Source organism: Palaemon carinicauda, chromosome 7 (assembly GCF_036898095.1).
Source record: "Palaemon carinicauda isolate YSFRI2023 chromosome 7, ASM3689809v2, whole genome shotgun sequence".
In the NCBI taxonomy this organism is placed as follows: Eukaryota; Metazoa; Arthropoda; class Malacostraca; order Decapoda; family Palaemonidae; genus Palaemon; species Palaemon carinicauda.
The window spans coordinates 27,524,842-27,543,958 of NC_090731.1; the positions used below are offsets into that span (position 1 = coordinate 27,524,842).

A 19,117-nucleotide genomic window follows, 5' to 3' on the forward strand; every position below is an offset into this window, starting at 1 on the left:
ATTTTCCATATATAAAGTATAAAAAGAGATCTATGTCAGTGCATTTAACATAAAGCATTGAGACATAGCGCTTAAAATTTTTCATCTCAGTTTTTTCGCTTCCAAAATGAATTCATTGAATAAAGAAATAAGTATTAATGTGAAAAAAAAAAAAACTGATATACGGAACAATCCACAGACCTTATTATTCTTGCATGAAAGTAATGCATTAATAAGTGTTGTCCTAAGTCACTGATCTGAAACATTATCGTTTTTTGTTGGGGGGTGGGCGGGTAGTGGGTATGATTCCGATATTCACAGATGATAGTGAAAGTAAGGTTAATTAATATTCCGGTCATCGTGTTGCAATGTCATCTGCGCGTGGTGTAGCATAAAATATTCGGGGGTTTTATTTCGGGAAATTTGACGTCCTTTTAGGAGAAGCTGAACTGCTCAATATATATATATATATATATATATATATATATATATATATATATATATATATATATATATATATATATATATATATATATATATGTATATATATATATATATATATATATATATATATATATATATATATACTGTATATATATATATATATATATATATATATATATATATATATATATATACACATATATATTAATACACACACACACACACACATATATATATATATATATATATATATATATATATATATATATATATGTGTGTGTGTGTGTGTGTGTGTGTGTGTGTGTGTGTGTGTGTGTATGTATATATATATATATATAAATATATATATATATATATATATATATATATATATATATATATATATAGAGAGAGAGAGAGAGAGAGAGAGAGAGAGAGAGAGAGAGAGAGAGAGAGAGAGAGAGAGAGAGAGAGAGAGAGAGAGAGGTAGTAGGTTGACCAGTGCACCCGCCACTAATTGAGATACTACCGCTAGAAGGTTATTGGGTCCTTTGACTGTCCACATAGTACTACATTGGATCCTTCTCTCTGCTTACGGCTCATTTTTCCTTTGCATACACATACACCGAATAGTCAGACCTATTCTTTAAACATTCTCCTTTGTCCTCATACACCTGACAACACTGAGATTACCAAACAATTCTTAGCTCAAGAGATTGACTACTGCACTGTAATTATTCAGTGGCTAAATTCCTCTTGGTAAAGGTAGAAGAGACTCTTTAGCTATGGTAAGCAGCTCTTCTAGGAGAAGGAGACTCCAAAATCAAGCTATTGCTCTCTAGTCTTGTGAAGTGACATAGCCTCTGTATCAAGATATTCCACTGTCTTGGGGTAGAGTTCTCTTGCTTGAGGGTACACTCGGGTACACTATTCTGTCTTATCTCTTTTCCTCTTGTTTATTTTTTAAGTTTTTATAGTTTACATATGAAATATCTATTCTAATGATGTTACTGTTCTCAAAATAATTTATTTTGAATATTCATTACCTCTTTTGTAGTTTATTCATATCCTTATTTCTTTTCCTCTCTGGGCTATTTTCCCTGTTGGAGACCTTGAGCTCATAGCATCCTGCTTTTCCAACTAGGATTGTAGCTTAGCAAGTAACAATATATATATATATATATATATATATATATATATATATATATATATATATATATATATATATATATATATATATATATATACATTGTATTTATGTGTTTGTGTGTGCGTAGAGAGAGAGAGAGAGAGAGAGAGAGAGAGAGAGAGAGAGAGAGAGAGAGAGAGAGAGATTCTTCGGGATTTTCTAAACTTCACAATAACATTTTTTTTCTCGATTGAAATACTTTCGGAAAATAACGTCCCGTAGTTGCCTTTGTCTGGGGCATAATAAAACTGTTACCATTATTTTAAGCGTTTAAAAATAAACAATAATCTACTTTTTCTTAATAATAAGATGACCAAATCAATTTATTCAGATTGTATATTAAATATAACTTTCCGCCAAGGAGATATTCCAGGTTCAGGTTCAAGTAGGCCTCGCCTTCCAAAAGCAAAGTTGTTATTACTCTCCACCAAAAGGAGATATTCCAAAAGCACAGTTGTTAATAAAAGTGCCTCCTTCACCACTCAATATCTAAGGAGGTCAATCATCGCATTGAACCGGCAGCGATTAAAATATCTAATCTTTTCCTATCTGTGATATGGGTATTTTTATTAAATAAACAATTGATGAAATGATAAAATGTGATTAATTGTGTTAACAGGACGTATAATTCGGTCATCGATGTTAATCTAAATCTAAATTTCTTTATCTTGTGTCGACGCAAATTCTTTTCACTCAGTGCGATAAAATGAAGAAAATATTTAACGTTTTTTTTTTTTTTTTGAAGAAGAAGAATATGAAGAGGAAGATAACGATGAGAAAATGAAAATAACGAAATTATCAGAGCAAAATATGATGCTGATGATTCTAATTATCATAAATGATGATCATAATGCACACAGTTAATCCTAGTCCAGTAGTTACCCTCGCTAAAATCGAAAATTTGCGAAGGGTAAGTATTCAACCCCCCCCCCCCCTCCCCGTCGTCTTTTTCTTAGTTTATTTGTTTGCTTATTTGCGAGCAACTTACATAAAAACTGCAATACCGATTTCGACCAAACTTAGTAGCCATGTTGGATATGATCCAAGGGTGAATCTGTAACATTTTAGATAAAGTACATCTAAGTATAAGTACGCAGAAGTACTTTGAAAATAATCGCAAGGCTAAATAAGTGGTAAATATTTTGTTAGTTTATGTTTTGTTTATGAACGACATTGCGCAAAAACATCTCTCTCTCTCTCTCTCTCTCTCTCTCTCTCTCTCTCTCTCTCTCTCTCTCTCTCTCTCTCTCTCTCTCTAAGAATGAATCCATCTGAAGTTGTGAGTAAGTAACACGACTGAGAAAGTCCGCGTTGTTTCGAAACTTGTAGGACAAGGCCATTCCCCTGACCCCGCCCAAATTGACCTCAGCTGGGGACGGTTGAGCGAGGGTACACAGTATAGCAATGTTAGCTGCATTGTGGGCATCACTTGCCCGTCATATGGACAGAGATTGAATACTCTTTCAATTTTGATCAATCTTAACTATATCAGATATGATGAATCTGGGAAAAATCTTAAAAGTTTGGATTTCCTTCCCAAACATTGCCAATTTGTGATTTCTAAAACCTGCCAAATATCTATCGGATTAAAGGTTTTGGAAAAAGTCAGAGTTGAATAAGATGGTCAGGTAAACGATATCAGATACGGTGAATTTAATAAAAGAAAAACTGGAAAAGTCTGGATTTTCTTCTTACACAATGCCAATTTTTCCTAAAAAAAAAAAAAATGACTGCCAATTATCTGCCAGGTTAAACGTTTTAGAAGAAGTCAGAATTGAACAAGATGGTGAAGTAAACAATATCAGATATGAATAAAAAAAAAAAAAAAAAAAAAAAAAAAGCTGGAAAAGTCTCTCTTTCCTTCCCAAAAATTGCCAATTTGTGATTTCTGAAAAAAAAAGAAATGCCAAATATCTGCCGGATTAAACGTTTTGGAAAAGGTCAAAGTTGAATAAGATGGCCATGTAAATGGGATGAGACAAAAAGGAACAAATAAAAGCAAATGGATCTGAAAAGTAGCTAGGAAGAGTGTCCCGAGACTAGCCTATGCCTGTAGGCCTACAATTCCCTATGATGCAAGGATCACTTGAGAGACATTGTTTTGCCTTTCAAGGTCTTCTTAATATCACGACTTTTATTTAGCCGTATTTTCGTTCGTTCCTCATAAACTCACGGCAATTTATAATTTCAATACTACATGATGATTGTGTTTTATTATTATTATTATTATTATTATTATTATTATTATTATTATTATTATTATTACTATTATTATTATTATTATTATTATTATTATTATTTGCTAATCTACAACCTTAGTTGGAAAAACAGGATGCTATAAGCCTAGGGGCTCCAACAGGGAAAATAGCCCTGTGAGGAAAGGAAACAAGGAAAAATGAAATATTTTAAGAAGAGTAACAACGTTAAAATAAATATTTTCTATATTAACTATAAAAATTTAACAAACCAAGAGGAAGAGAAATAAGATGGAATAGTGTGCCCGAGTTTATCTCAAGCAAGAGAACTCTAACCCAAGTTAGAATGAAATTTTTTGTTTGTTTCATAATGTACATTTAATTACTCTTTCTTTTTTAGAGATAATTTTAGCCAACGAATAAGAAAAAAGTTTAAATGATGACGAAAGATAAATGAATTCACTGTACTTCCAATCTCGCCTACCCATCTCCTGTACTTATCAGGCTTTTACGACTGTGATAAGTACTGTAATGCAGTACGAGCCAATATTGATTAGCAGCTTATATTGATTAGTTTTCTGTGTGGTCTTGATTTTTTGTTTTTGTACTCATTCGAAACCACTTAAGTCTACTTACCTCTAGATGAGAGAATTATATTTTTGGTAAGTATGAGTAGGTCTAATTCGATTTCAATTCTTTTCAAGATAATAGTTTTCCTATTTATAATGCTGACTTTATCTGTTGTAATGAGGCACAGCTGGCGAACATATAACGTTCCCTGTCATTATTTCTCTTGCAGTTTATTTATTTCTTTATTTGTTGTTCTGTAGATTACTTTTTTTTTTGGGCCAGGCACTTGCTCTTGCAACAATGCAGTCCATAGTTAATTTATTTCCTTTCCTTATTGTGCTAATTGTCCCCTTTGGACCCCTTGAGCTTGTAGCATCTTGCTTTTACAACCAGGGCCGCATTTACCTTAGATAATAATAATAATAATAATAATAATAATAATAATAATAATAATAATAATAATAATAATAATAATAATAATAATAATAATAATAAAAGTCTCAATTAAAATTCCCGCATTAGAGTTTATTTTTTAGGCCTATCTTAAAAATCTTCCGTTTTGTATTTGTTAATTCGATTTTACTATGAATATGTTACTCATTTTATTCGATAAAGAGATTCTTCGGTGTTTTAACTCCAATTTGCTTTCAAATTTAAGTAGGCGTACGATTTAACAGTGAGATATTTATTACTATTCTCTCCCATGCCTCTCTCCTGATATATAGATTATTTAATTATTTATCTATTGTTTGTCAGAAGCATATCAATTCATCGATACTCTTATTATATTTTTTTTCTATCAATGATAATTCATTTTTAACAGTTTCTCTGTGTATTATATAATCATGGTAGACTATTTCTTCTTCTGTATACCTACCTCATCACTACTTGGAACCCCATAGAGAAGATTAATAGATATTTCGTTTTCCTGGCTAGTTTTATATTTTCCATTGTGTTTTACAAATTGCTAAATTACATTTTTGAAACAATTTATATAATGTTCGGTGTATTCAAAACTTTCCTTTCATGAAATATATTCTAATTTTAACATCTAATTCACTGGTTGACCTTCGTGTTGAGTGAAAACTACATATACACGAGTAAAAGCGTTCAAACGTTACACAAACATTATTTTGATGCTGAATGTTCGAAATGACACGTTGAGTTACGAATTTAGAAAGAAAAATCCTCAACATTATAGATTAAACACTTTGAAGATCATGTTTGGTAATTTCTAATAGCGTATTAAGGATGTTTCAACAAACGTTTAACAATTATCATACCTTTAAATAGTCTTCTCTCGGGTCTGAATAGAAATTTCCTTTCCAATTGTGTCCAATGAATTTCAATATTCAACCTAACATAATCAATCTACAAGATGCTCATTGAACAGAGACCCTTTTTTTTTTTTTAACAGACGTTTTCAATATAGCTTTTACTAATGTTCTCAAGCGTAAAAAAAAAATCTTTTCATTACTGCCCAATAGATTTCAAGACTTAACGTACAATGTACAAGAACCCGTTTTGGTATAGATTATTTCCAGAATAATATCAAGAATATAAATAACAACTGCCAAAAACAATAAAATTTGGGAAGATTGAAGTGAGAGAGAAAGAAAGAGAGAGAGAGTGAAAGAGAAAGAAAGAGAGAGAGAGGGAGGGAGGGAGAGAGAGAGAGCCGCCGAAGAGGCCAATCCTTGATAGTTCCTCTGACGTCGTGAAAGTGAGGATCTGTAGTAGCTCTCAGCTGATGGAGGGTTTCAAGTGACCAAAACAAAAACAATGGCAGAATCGACATCAGGGCAACAAATACAAAATCTCAAATATTCCATCCATAAATATTCAACATTTTCCGCTAATTTTGTACCAGAGTAAGTACAATTAAAGTATTCGATATATAAGCACAAGGCAGTTCATTGGCGACCTTTGGACCAATCGACGACGAGACGCTCTCGTCATTATGCTTATCTCGGTTTTAATTTACTTAATTTAACTCTACTTTACGTTGCTTTACAATTTAAATGATTATTCTGGAACTTTTTATGTAGCATAACCTAACATAGGCTACAGTAAACTTTGGGTAAATAATGTAACATGATTCTCTCCAACTGAACCTAACCTAACTAAGGGCAGCCAGACGTAGGGCGTCTTGTCACATAAAAAATCGCAAATAAGCCTACTTTACATTTTAGATAGGTTTATTTTTTTAATTTCAAACAAAATAGAAGGCCTATATCATTGGGGTCAACCACTTAACATCTGGGTGGTTATCCTTGGCTTAAGGATTTTGCAGGAGCTAAAGAATCCAATATGTTTACCTTGCAATTCAAGAATAGTTTTTTACCAGAAGAATGGTGGGTGAAATTACAGTTTCAAGAAACACTGAATTTTGATATAAAAACATGGGTGTATGTATGATAGCGGCCACCTGTATGTATTATTATGTCTAATTTAGAATACGGCAGTGTAAGGAGGGTCGCATGGGGGCGTTAGCCACCCCGTTTGGTAAGTAGGTAAGGACACGGCTTGTAGGTTAGGTTAGGGGGGAAAGTTTGGGTTAGTTTATGTCCTTTTTTAATCAATGTGTGAGGAACTGGCCGCTGATATACAAAGGCTCCTAAAAACATATTTTTTCTAACACCTTATACAGTACTTTTTGTATTAATTTTGCGGGGTGTATGTATGATAGCGGCCACCTGTATGTATGATTATGAATAACTTAGAATACGACAGTGTAAGGTGGGTTGCAGGGGGGCCGTTACCCTCCCATTAGGTAAGTAGATAAGGACACGGCTTGTGGGTTAGGTTATGGGGTAAAGTTTATGTTAGTTGATGTTCATTTATGATCCACATGGGAGGAACTGACCACTGAAATACAAAGGCTCCAATTTTGCCTTTTAATTTCTGTCGTGGATGGGTAATTTTAAAGATAGAGGCCCCCCCCCCTTGGAAAAATAGCTATAATTAGATTCCACTGGAAGAAATTGGGGAATTTGTGAGGGGGAATACATTTAACAAGCAAAATAAGGTTAGTTGCCTTAACCTAACTTAGTGACTGGGTCCTCCTTATTTTCTTACAGGGTGGGGCGCCTCCCTTCCTCCCCTAACCGCACAAATGATGATGAAAAACTTCCTGACCAAGGAAAAATGTTATATATTTGTGTCATCTACCTCAGTTACTTTGAATAGAATCATGAGTTGCAGATGTAATAGTCCCAACACTTGTGCAGCTAGTGGTTCATATAAAAACTAATTTCATAGGGGAAGATCATTGCTGTATTAAACCATGAGGCTTCAATCTTTTTTTTGGGCCCCTCGACATTCCCCAACGGTCCCTCCCAGGCATATTATGCGCTGTCTTTGCGTACAATATATTACAATAATATTACAACTGAAGTAAATAATCCATAGTTTGTTCCGTCACTAAATACAAACCAATGCTATTTATAGGGGATATTACTTTCGGTGAAGTTGAAAGATGAGCCAATAGACTTTAGCAGGGGTCACTCACACTCCTGGGCTGTGAACCCACTTTGCTTTTCGCTCGCGAGAGAGATGCTGTGTCTCTCTCTGTTCCAACTTACCGGCCATTTAACTTCTTTTTTCTGAAACTTATATTTGTTCCGTATCTGGAATACAAACCACGCTATTTGATAGGGGTATTACTTTCGGCGTAGCTGAAATGACGAGCCATTAATTTTTAACGAGGGTTTACTACCCACACCGCTAGTTAGCGGGGGTAGGGGAGAATAGCTTGCTACCCCCCCTCTCACACACCTATGCTTGAGCTCACTTTGCTCTCGGCTCGGATGGTGGTCGGACGTGTCCGCTCTCATCCTCGCCGTCATTTTGCAGCCATTTAATGCTTTTCGTTCTTTCTTTTTCTAGTTACTGTGTATGTAAAGTTGGCCTCTGCGACCATGCGCACCTGTCCTGGTTTTCTCGACCGCCCCTTTGGAACGTTCATGTCGGCGGTCGAGACTGATCCTCACGCCCTTTGTCGTTCTTGTAGGGGCCAACAGTGCGATAGTGTCAACAAGTGTAGGGAGTGGTCTGCCTCCGAGTGGTAGAGGTTTTCGCGACGACGGAAGAAGTCCAAACGGGATATTTCTCCTTCGAAGGTTGCTTCGAAGAGAGAAAAACCCAAGGCCTCTTCTTCTGTTGCCCAAACCTCCTCCGAAGCTCCCACTCGGTCAGTCTCTTTCGAGAGACCGCCGAGTGGTATCGTAGACCGAATTATTTCTAACCAACCTCGGGTCTCGAGAGATGACGTTGCTTCCCCTAGCGAAGCAGCTCCACCTCTCCCCCCAGGGGAGGACATGTCACTAACTTGTTCCATAACCGAATTACAAACCACGCTATTTAATTAGGGTATTACTTTCGGCATAGCTGAAACGACGAGCCATTAGAATTTTAATGAGGGTTTACTACCCCCTCGCTAGTTAGCGAGGGGGTAGGGGAGGGGTAGCTAGCTACCCCTCCCCCCTCACACACCGGTGACTAGCTCACTTTACTTTTGGCTCGGGTGATGAGCAGACGTGTCTGCTCCCACCCTCGCTTTGACAGCCATTAATGCTTTTTGTCTTTTACTTACTTTTTCTTATACTTATAATATATATATAAACATTCTTTATATTTATGTATATATTTGTGTATAGAAATATAGTAAGTTTTCTTTTCAGTGTTTGTGCTGTGTGTGTAGTGTACGACACCGGCGTAGTGCTAGGCCACCACGGTTTCACGTCATGGGGTGCGGCCTCTCCCTCTTGGTCCTTCGGTCGTTCCTTCAGCTTCCGATAATTCGGCCACCGTGGGGAATCGTCATCGCTGGACTTTCTTCATTCATCTGTTTTCTTCGCTGTTCCTCCTTTCCTACGGGGAACTTGGATTCTCAGCGAAGTAAATGTGGGAGTTTAGATTGACTACGGTCTCTCTCTCTACTCGAGGTCGTTCACCCTTTACTACTACTACGTACTATTACGGAAGCTTCTTTCCCGTGCGGGTTGGGTTGCTCTTCCGTTTATTTGTCTCAATTATTTTTAATAAAGTCTAATTGTATTTTTAACTTGTCAGCATTCTGTGGAGAACACTTCCCTTCAGGGGTTAGTGGTTCTTACTATTTGTGAACATTCTTAGATGATGTACATAATTATAATTCTGTTTTTGTTACAGTTCTCCGCCCTCCCCCTTCTCCTGTGAATGTCAGTGGGGGAGGAGGGCGCATACTTAATTTGTAATTCTTATGTTTTGCTATTCCCTCGGGGTTTCTCTTCGGAGTTCCTCCCCGGGGGAATTTCTGTTAACTAATTATTTATTTTATTTTCCCAGTTAACGATGCAGTTTTTCTTCGTTTGCCTAAAGCGTGCCAACGAAGCAGATTGTTTATGCCTGGGGAGTCTGCTGTTGCTGCCGTCTCTCTAGGACATCGTCACGGGCGTGATCCTTTCTCTTAGAAGTTCTCCCGTGACAACTGTCAGCTCTTTAGTTCATCTTAGAACGCTAAGGAGGTTCGCCTCCAGGGGTAGGTAACTTCCCTTCCGAGGGAGGTTCCCTTCCCAGGTGTGAGATTTTTCCCCTGCAGAGGGGGAACTTCTCATACCTTAATAATTCCTGGATGGGTTTTCCTGGTCCTCAGGCGGTTATGTTCTTGGTGCTGAGCGACCGCACTTGTAACCATTCTCAAGGAGCTGAGCGGTTGCAAGGCCGGGCGCATGGAAACTTCAGGTGGCTATGCTCTTGGGGCTGAGAGGTCGCACCTGCAGCTATGCTCAAGGGGCTGAGCAGTTGCAGGATCAGTCTTGTGACCTCTCTCATTCGCGAGGGAGGCCACTCAGAAGGACTCCTTTTCGGAGGATTGCTCCTTTTAGGTCATATTGCTCCTTTTAGGTCAGCTTGCTGATCCAACGGCCCTAAGGGGCGCCTTCACCAGTGTCTTCAAGTCTATTCTACGAAGTATTCACCTCTCTCGTTCGCGAGAGAGGACACTCATAGAGCCTCCTCTTCGGAGGATTGTTCTTGATTAGACCAGCGTGCTGTTCGGGACCTCTCCGCAGAATTGTTCGCCATCTCCTAGACCTGCTGACCTGCCGTCTCCATTCCTGGCTGCTGACGCTGTGGGCGTCCACGCACCCCGTTATTCAACGGGCACCGGTCCCTTCGGGGCAAAAGGGACTTTCTCACATTGTGAGCAAGTCCCTTAAGCGCCAGGTTTCCCCTGCGCGCCAACGTTTTCCTGCGCAAGTGCTCGCCTACTGTTCCTGCTGTTCCTGAGACTACCATCCAGAGGAATCCTTCCAGGGACTGTTCCTGAGTTAGCACACAGGCGCTCACCAGTACTTCAGCCTGCGGGTGTCTCCTAGTCTCTTCTACGAAGGGCACCTCTCCCGTTCGCGGGAGATATCTCTCATTGAGACTCTTCCTCAGGGTATCAAGCAGAACTTCCAGTGTTAATCGTCCCAGTTCAGGATCGTTCTGTCAGCTGACCCTTCATCCTAGCGCACGTGCTCGCCGACGATCTTTCGCGCGCAAGCGCTGACGATCTTCTTACGCGCGCCAGCGCCGACTATCATTTTACGCGCGCAAGCGCCGACGATCTTCTTTCGCGCGTGAGCGCTGACGATTTTCTTAAGCGCGCAAGCGTCGATGATCTTCGAGCGCCGACGATCTTTTGCGCGCTTGCGCTGACGATCTTCCTACGTGCGTAAGTGCCGACGATCGTCCGCGCGCAGGCTTCGATGGTTTCCCGCGCCGACGATCTTCTTACGCGCGCAAGCGCCGACGATCTTCTTGCGTGCGCAAGTGCCGTCGATCTTCTTTCGCGCTCAAGCGCCAACAATCTCGTACGTGCACGCGCTGATAGCCGTGCGCTCGCCAACATTCTGGTCGCACGGGCTCTTCATGCTGATCCTGCACGTCAATCTGATTCCTGCACACCTTATGAAGTTTCACCCGTGCGCCCACTCGCTTTCAACGGTGTCTCGCGCGCAACCCCTGGGTATTTCCCATTGCGTGAGCTCCAGCGCGCTCCCTAGCGCAGTCGCCTATACCCTCCCCCGCGCAAGGCTGCCGGGCAATGCGCAGTAAGGGCGCCATTGCTACATTCCCCCCCCCCCCCCCCCAGCACAGAACAGTGTGCTTGCCGGTAGGGGGGAAGGTTCCAGAAAGGTCCAAGGACATACCGTCCTTATCTGTTTACAGGCGACTTCCCCTCCAGAGGGAGTGTCTAACAGTGCAACCGTTGGCCGGCAGCCTAGTTTGGGACTCTAATTAGAGCAGTAGCACAGGCTTTCAAGCTGTTCTCTCTGAGTGGAGCCGCAAATCCTTGGCTGCAACCACTCCCATAAAGAGATAAAGATGAGTTCCAATGAGGTAACTTCTCCGAGGACGTAGCTGTCTTCGAGGCAGGGATTCTCCCCCCTCAGACTTTCCTCCCTCACCTTCGGACGAAGTTTTCTCGCCCTCAGGAGAGTCACGGGAGGTGAGACGTTCCCCAATCACACCATTGAGGGAAACCCCACCTCGCAAGGTAAAGTTTTCTCGAATAAAGGTGGAGAAGAGCCTGCCTCCGTTGTGGTTGGAGTCCTGCATCCCTCCCGGGAGGGAGTCGAGTACTCCAAGAAATACCGGGAGTCCTCTAGCACCAAATCTTCAGGCTCAGACATTCTTTCGTTATGGAAACGAACCTGTTTGAGCCTAGGGACGTGAAGCAGGCGGCGGAGAGGTGTAGGAAGTCACCGAGACTCTCCCATATAGGGTTTTGATATTCAAGCCCTATAAACCAGCACCTCAGCAGCCACGTCCTACCAAATCAAAGGAAGCTAAGACAGTGGGGTCTAAGCCCTTTCCAGTCAAGGACAAGAAAGGCAAGAAGTCCCCAAGGAGAGGGAAGAATCCTAGAAGGAGCAACCGAGGTCGCAAACGCTAGGATTGGCAGTTTCCCTGCATGTCCGCCAGTGGCGGGATACCCACAAGGTTGCGCAGACAGGTTGCAACAACTCAGGGCCGTTTCCTGCACAATTTCCGTAATCAGTCAGGGATATCGCGTCCTGTTCACAATATCTCTACCTCCCCTGAGGACGAATCCGGTGTCATTTAATACCCTTGCCATGGGATCAGCAAGGGGGCTATCTCTGTGAGCAGAGGTCCAGATTAAAACATACTTCGGTCAGCATGGAGACCGCAGACACAGTCAGTCTGGCAGTAAACCGCAAGACTTCTTGTGTATTCTGGACCTGAAGGCCGTGTACTTCCAGATCCCAGTCCATCCGTCTTCAAGGATGTACTTAGGATTCAGCATAGACGACAAGGAGTACCAGTTCAAGGTGCAGTGTTTCGGTCCCTCCACAGCACCAGTGTTTCACCGGACGGTTCACCCTAATTTCATCATGGGCACTCAGGATCGGCTTCCGTCTCATCCATTATCTGGATGACTGCCTGATCCTAGCAGACTCGGAGTCATTCCCTCTTTGACACCTAGACAAACTTCTGCGACTTTGCCAGGATCTAAGGATCGTGGTAAGTCTCGAGAAGTCCGCTCTGCTGCCCAATCAATGACTGGTTCACCTAGGCATGATTGTAGACACCAATCTCCATAACGCCTTTCCATCAGACGACAGGATAGCAAGGCTGGGAAGAGTCGCAAGCCCTTTCCTCAGACGAGAAGAGCTTCCAACCCAATCGTGGTTACGTCTCCCCGGTCACCTTTCACCCTTGGCTCGTCTACTTCTCTATGGTCGCCTCTGGATGAGGTCTCTCCAGGGGCGACTCAGGCCCTAGTGGAATCAAGGCTGCGATTCCCCGGACACCATGATCCCTATGGATCCTGAGGAACGGACGAATCGCCAGTGGTGGGTGACAGGCGAGAACCTACGAAGGAAAATGGATCTTCTCGTTCCTTCCTCCGGTTGGATGCTGTTTTCGGATACCTCAAAGGAAGGGGGGGGGGGCACGTTCTATACCACAGGACCTCAGGCCTGTGGTCAGGATCGGAAAAGTGCCTGCATATAAATCTGCTAGAGATGAAGGCTGTCTTCCTGGCCCTTCAACAGTTCCAACAAGAACCTAGCGGATCACTCTGTGGTGTGATGAGCTACTTCACCACAGTAGTGGCTTACATCAACAAGCAAGGAGGTACCTTTTCAAAGCAGCTATCCCATCTCTCAGTAGAGATACTGAGATAGCCCTAAGTCCACTCGTTTCCTCTATCGGCTCGCTTCATTCCAGACAAAGGGAATGTGCTCGCCGACGGCAGAAGCAGAGCTTCTCAGATAATGAGTGCCGGGTGGTCCTCGGATCATCCAGTAGCCAGCAAAGTCTGACTTTGTGGCGTTACCCGACTGTGAATTGATTCGCTACAGCGCTGACCTTCAAGCTTCCGCTGTATTGCCCCCCAGTCCCAGATCCCAAGGCACTCTGGCAAGATGCTTTTCAACAACGGTGGGACAGCACCGACGTGTACGCTTTTCCCCCGTTCTGTCTGACGAGAAGGATGCTCGAAAAGACCAGAGGATCGGTCAGTCTCTTGATGACCCTTTAATGGCTCATCACGCGGAATGGTTTACGGATCTTCCGCAATTCCTAACGGAACTTCCGAGAGAACTCCCTATACGACGCAAGCTACTCAAACAACCACATGCCAACATCTTTCACAAAGCCGTAGCTTCGCTTCGACTTCAAGCCTGGAGTCTATTCAGCATCTCCTCGCTAAGAGAGGATTGTCGCAACGAGTTGCGATCGGGATGTCTGGACACCTGCGTAGATCATCTGCAGTGGTCTACCAGACAAAGTGACGAGTTTCTGTGGTTGAAGTCGTGAAGGGATATCTCTCCACTCGACATGATCATACTACATAGGATCAATTCTATAGTGTGATTGACGAGTTTAAGTCCAAAAACTCGGAACGAGTTCAACCACGATGACGAGGTTGAGTGTTGTCCTCTGAGCGGGAAGCGGCTCTTGAGTATTTACTTACTCCCGAGCATTGAAGACCGTTCCCTCATGGGCTCGCCCTTGAGTGGAGGAGGACGTCACAGGCTGACTGCCACTATTCCAGCAATAGCGGAGTTCTTCGTATTTTTGCGGGAAGAATGCGCCTTTCAGTCTCGGCAATGAAAGGCTATCGCTCAGCCTTAAGTCTAGCCTTCAGGCTCAAAGGAGTGGATATTTCTCCCTCGCTGGAACTTTCCCTACTCAGACGAAGATATGATCTTACCTGCCCTCAGTCGGAAGTGAGACCTCCTCCATGGAATATGGTTCGAGTTCTCAGGCCTCTTAAGAGACCTCCCTACGAACCAGTTCGCCAGGCTCCATATTGCCACCTAACTTGGAAGGCGGTGTTCCTACTAGCATTGGCCTCGGCTAAGCGAGTCAGTGAACTTCATGGTCTCTCGTTGTCATCGCCCATACAAGGATATGAGGGGAGGTAACGTTCATATTCGTCTCTGAATTTGTGGCTAAGACACAGAATCCGAGAGTACCGGATCATCGATTCAAATCTTTCCGGATTTCAAGTCTTCGTTCTGTAACAGATGACCCAGACCTTCCCCTACTGTGTCCAGTAGGGAGTCTGAGGTTATATCTCAAAGAACAGTTACATTTGTCCCCAAGTGCAAGCTTTGTTTGTGAGCACTGGGAGAACAAAGAGGAGGGTCACCAAGAATACCATCTCGGCATGGATTCGTAGGGCGGATCATCTGTCCCTGAATCCTGACCCTCCTCCGTCATGTCGCCTTAGAGCGCATGATGTCAGGGGCGTAGCTACGCCCCTGGAGTCAAGAAGAACTTCTCAGTGACGCAGGTTCTGCAAGCAGGAATGTGAAAGCGTCGGACGACCTTCACAGCCCGCTACCTGCAAGATGTGACCCACAGGAGGCTCGATACGTTCTCTATCGGCTCTGTGGTGGCTGCACAACAGCTGGTTTAAACCTCAGGCTCCTTTATGGACAAGTAGCAGAGAGTTGAGGGCATTGTTACCCGGTTTTAGTCTGCATGAAAGAAAAGTTATGTCTGGCCCATATTCTTTTCTTCATCCTCCCTTCTCTTGGGGAAAGCAGCATCCTGGGTTCTCTGCACAGCTGACCTCAAACCACTGCGGGTAAACTTTGTTTCCTTGTGTTCCTAGTATTTAGTTAATGCTGTCACGCCCCCATACCCTGACGAGTTGGTATTGGGAAAGTCCTAGAGTGAAGTTTTCCATCTTCAGGTCAACTTCCTAGGACGAGTCACACATAATCCTTCACACACTTCACACAAAGCTTATGTAGGCCGCAGCCCTTGCATAGCATGGTGCGAGCGAGGTGCAAGGACTCTTTATTATTGAGTGCTGACACTCAGATAATGAGTCCCCGGGCAAAGCCAAAAGCCAGTAACGGCTGGGACTTACCACCCTTCCTAAGGGTTAAGTCACCCTAATTAAATAGCGTGGTTTGTATTTCGGTTACGGAACAAATGACAAATTCGTAGATAATTTGTATTTGTTCCGTAACCGAAATACAAACCACGCTATTTACATTGGGTATTACTTTCGGCGTAGCTGAAATGACGAGCCATTAGATTTTAACGAGGGTTTCCTACCCCGCGCTAGTTAGCAGGGGTAGGGGGAGGGGTAGCTTGCTACCCCTCCCTCCCTCACACACCGGTGAAATGTCTCACTTCACTTTTGGGTCGGACAATGGACAGACGTCTCTGTCTTTGTCCTCGCTTGGCAGCCATTATTTGTTTTGTCTTTACTTAATCACTTACTTTTCTTCTACTCAATATATATGTAAAAAAATTTTCGTGTTTATGTATATATTTGAGTATAGAAATCAGTAAGTTTCCTTTTCAGAGTTTGTGCTTGTGTGTGTAGTGTACGATATCTCCGTGGAGCCCTCGGCAGTTAGGCCACCACGGTGTAATTTCATGGGTTGCGATCAAGTTTGACTTCGGTCTTTCTCTCTCTCTCTGTTGAAGTCGTTTACCCTTACTACGTTTACTACGTCTGAGTAGCTTCCTTCCCGTGTGGGTGGGGTTGCTACGCCGTATGTTCTGTCTCAATTAGTTTATGAATCTAATTGTATTGGTTGATTTTTCAGTTTTGTAGAACGATTCCTTTCGGGGTTTTCGTTCTTTATTTGTGTTCATTCATTTTTTTTTTTAAATTATGCAATTACATAGTTACATAATTATAATTGTTATAATTCTGTGTTTATTACAGCTCTCCTTCCGTGAGTGTAAGTGGTTGTGAGGGCACGTGCCTGTTGTGTAATTCTTGTGTTTTTTTTTTTCCTTGGTATTCCTCTTCGGAGTCTTCTCGGGGGAATGAATATTGACTAATGATTTTTGTTTTTATTTTTCACAGTTAACGATCTAGTTCGTTTCTGTAATGTGGCAACGGAGTGAGCTGTCTTGTTGAGGCCTGGGGATTCTGCTGTTGCTGCCTTCCCTATAGATCTTCGCCAGGGGTGTGTCTCCTTCTCATGGAAGTACTCCTGTGACGATTGACAGCTCTCCAGTTCATTTTAGAACACTCAGGAGGCTCGCCTCCTTGGGTGGGTAACTTTCCTTCCGAGGGAAGTTTTCCTATCCAGGCTTGAGTTTTTTCCCTTTGGGGGGATCTCCTCTTGCCTTTTTTTCGTGCGACTATGCTCTTGGTGCTGAGCGGTCGTACCTGCAGTTACGCTCAAGGGGCTGGGCAACTGCAGGAGCCCCTTTTCGGAGGATTGCTTTTTTAGGTCACTGGCTGACCCGTCTCTTCTACGAAGTGTTTCTCTTTCGTTCGCGAGGGAGTACACTCATAGAGACTCCTCTTCGGAGGACTCTTCTGCTGTTGTTGCTGTTGGCCGCTTTCGCCGTAAGGCTCACTGTCCGCTACGTCGTAAGGGCCTCCCATCTCCCTATAAGGGTGCTAAGAGGCGCCTTTTTAAATCTCCTCCGTATGCAGCCTGCAGCTCCTACCGCCTTAGATCTCTCCGGGGATCGATTTCCAACGCCTTCCTGACCTTCCGCCCCTGGTGCAGATGGACAGCAGTCTGACCTCGTCATCCGACGGGCAACGGTCCCTTCGGGGCAAAGAGTTGCCTCCCACGGGGGTTGCTTCCCTTGCGTGTCAGGGTTCCCCTACGCGCTCTTCTGCAGTGTTAGCGCACAGGCGCTCTCCTGCTCATCAGCGTTTTCCTGATCGCTAGCGCTCTCCTGTTCGCCAGCGCTCTCCTGTTCGCCAGCGCTCTCCTGTTTGTCAGCGCTCTCCTGATGATCGTCGCCCCACTGCTCGCCAGCGCTCTCCTGAGGACTCCGAACATCCTGCTGTTCCTGTTGTGCGCACCATCGGTCTCCTGAGCGCTCTAGATCTCCTGCCCGTCAGAGCGCACCTGCGCTTCCAGTTCCTGATACGCGCCTGTGCGCCCACGTTCTCCCGCGCAACCTAGAACTTCGTTTTAGGTCTTGAACAAGGACTCTTCTTCTACGCACAGGATTTCACGCGTCGCCCTTCTGCTCGCCAGCGACCACAGACGCGTCAACGTTCGCCTGCTCGTCAGCGATCTCCTGCGCGTCAACGATCGCCAGCGATCTTTCACGCGTGTCAGGTCCCCCGGACACCATCAGTAGCGATCTAGCACTCGCCTGCTGTGGACCACGATCTCCGGTAGCTGAGTCTTGCCGTAGATCTTCCTTCTGCTCGCCAGCGCTCACCTTTACTTCTGTCCTTCTGTGCGCCAGCTTCCTTTAATCGCCAGGACACACCTGCGCGCCCTTTTCTGCCACGCACCAATGAGCGCCAACAGTTTTTCCTGACCGTCCAGGATCGCCTGATTGACAGCTCGCATCGGCGCTCACCTTCCTGATGCACCTGCGCGCCTGCATCGCGCTAATCATCCCTAGTCTCTTACGCGTCAGCGATCTCCTACGCGCCCGCGCGATTCTTCGCCTGCGCGCTAGCGTTTTATTAACGCACCACCGCTCGCCGTCGCTTGCCAACGCGCCATCGCTTGCCGACGCGCCATCGCTTGCCAACGCGCCTTCACTGCTTACGGGCCTTCGCTCGTCAACGCGCCATCGCCCGCCTGCGCGACCACACGCCCACATGCCCATGCGCACATGCGCTCCAATGTTCGCCCGCGCGCGAACCAACGGTGTTCCATCGCGCGAATCGACGGTGTTCCATCGCGCAAACCGACGGTGTTCTATCGCGCAAACCGACGGTGTTCCATCGCGCGAACCGACGGTGTTCCATCGCGCGAACCGACAGTGTTCCATAGCGCGAACCGACAGTGTTCCATCGCGCGAACCGATGGTGTTTCATCGCGCGAACCGACGGGATTCCATCGCGCGAGCGCCGGCTTGATTCCTGCAGTAGCCATTGCTTGCCTACGGGTCATCGCTCGCCTGTGAACTATCGGATTCCGACCGCCAGCTCTCGCCCTTCTAACCACGGTCGCCCTCCTTCTGCGCTCCCTCGCGCACTTTCGTCCGCGCTCCTGCGTGCCCGCGCACTGGCGCTTCCACGTTCGGCCACACGTGAACCATTGATTTACCACCGCACGAGCGCCAGGGCGATTGCGACCGTGATTCCCGTCGGGGTTTCGCAACACGGCCAGCCTGGCGAGTCTTCTGGAGCGCATATTTCCAGAACACGGTCTTCACCCCGTAAACGCAAAGCATGACACGTGCAAGAGCAGGAAGAATCTTCAGAGAGGTCTGAGCAACATTTTTCTTTCCTGAACCTGGGTTAGCCCTTCCTCCTCGTCATTCCCTGGAAGGGTCGTGCCAGGGAGTTTTCCTTTCG

At 44.2% G+C, this 19,117-nt stretch overlaps 1 protein-coding gene and 1 non-coding gene across 3 annotated transcripts in view; both read left to right on the plus strand.

The window, feature by feature from the left end:
* The first annotated feature begins 6,043 nt into the window (after positions 1-6,043).
* LOC137643905 (muskelin-like) overlaps positions 6,044-19,117 on the plus strand; it is a 148,386-nt gene continuing 135,312 nt past the window's right edge. The window contains exon 1 of one of the 2 annotated variants that reach the window (XM_068376655.1): positions 6,044-6,227. In XM_068376655.1, the coding sequence (XP_068232756.1) occupies positions 6,139-6,227 (89 nt within the window). In that variant the 5' untranslated portion in view covers positions 6,044-6,138. The remainder of the gene's footprint in view (positions 6,228-19,117) is intronic. The other variant, XM_068376656.1, reaches the window with a different exon arrangement.
* On the plus strand, positions 14,191-14,397 carry LOC137644687 (small nucleolar RNA U3). The gene has a single exon (XR_011045175.1). It is a non-coding gene; the product is annotated as a small nucleolar RNA U3 (small nucleolar RNA).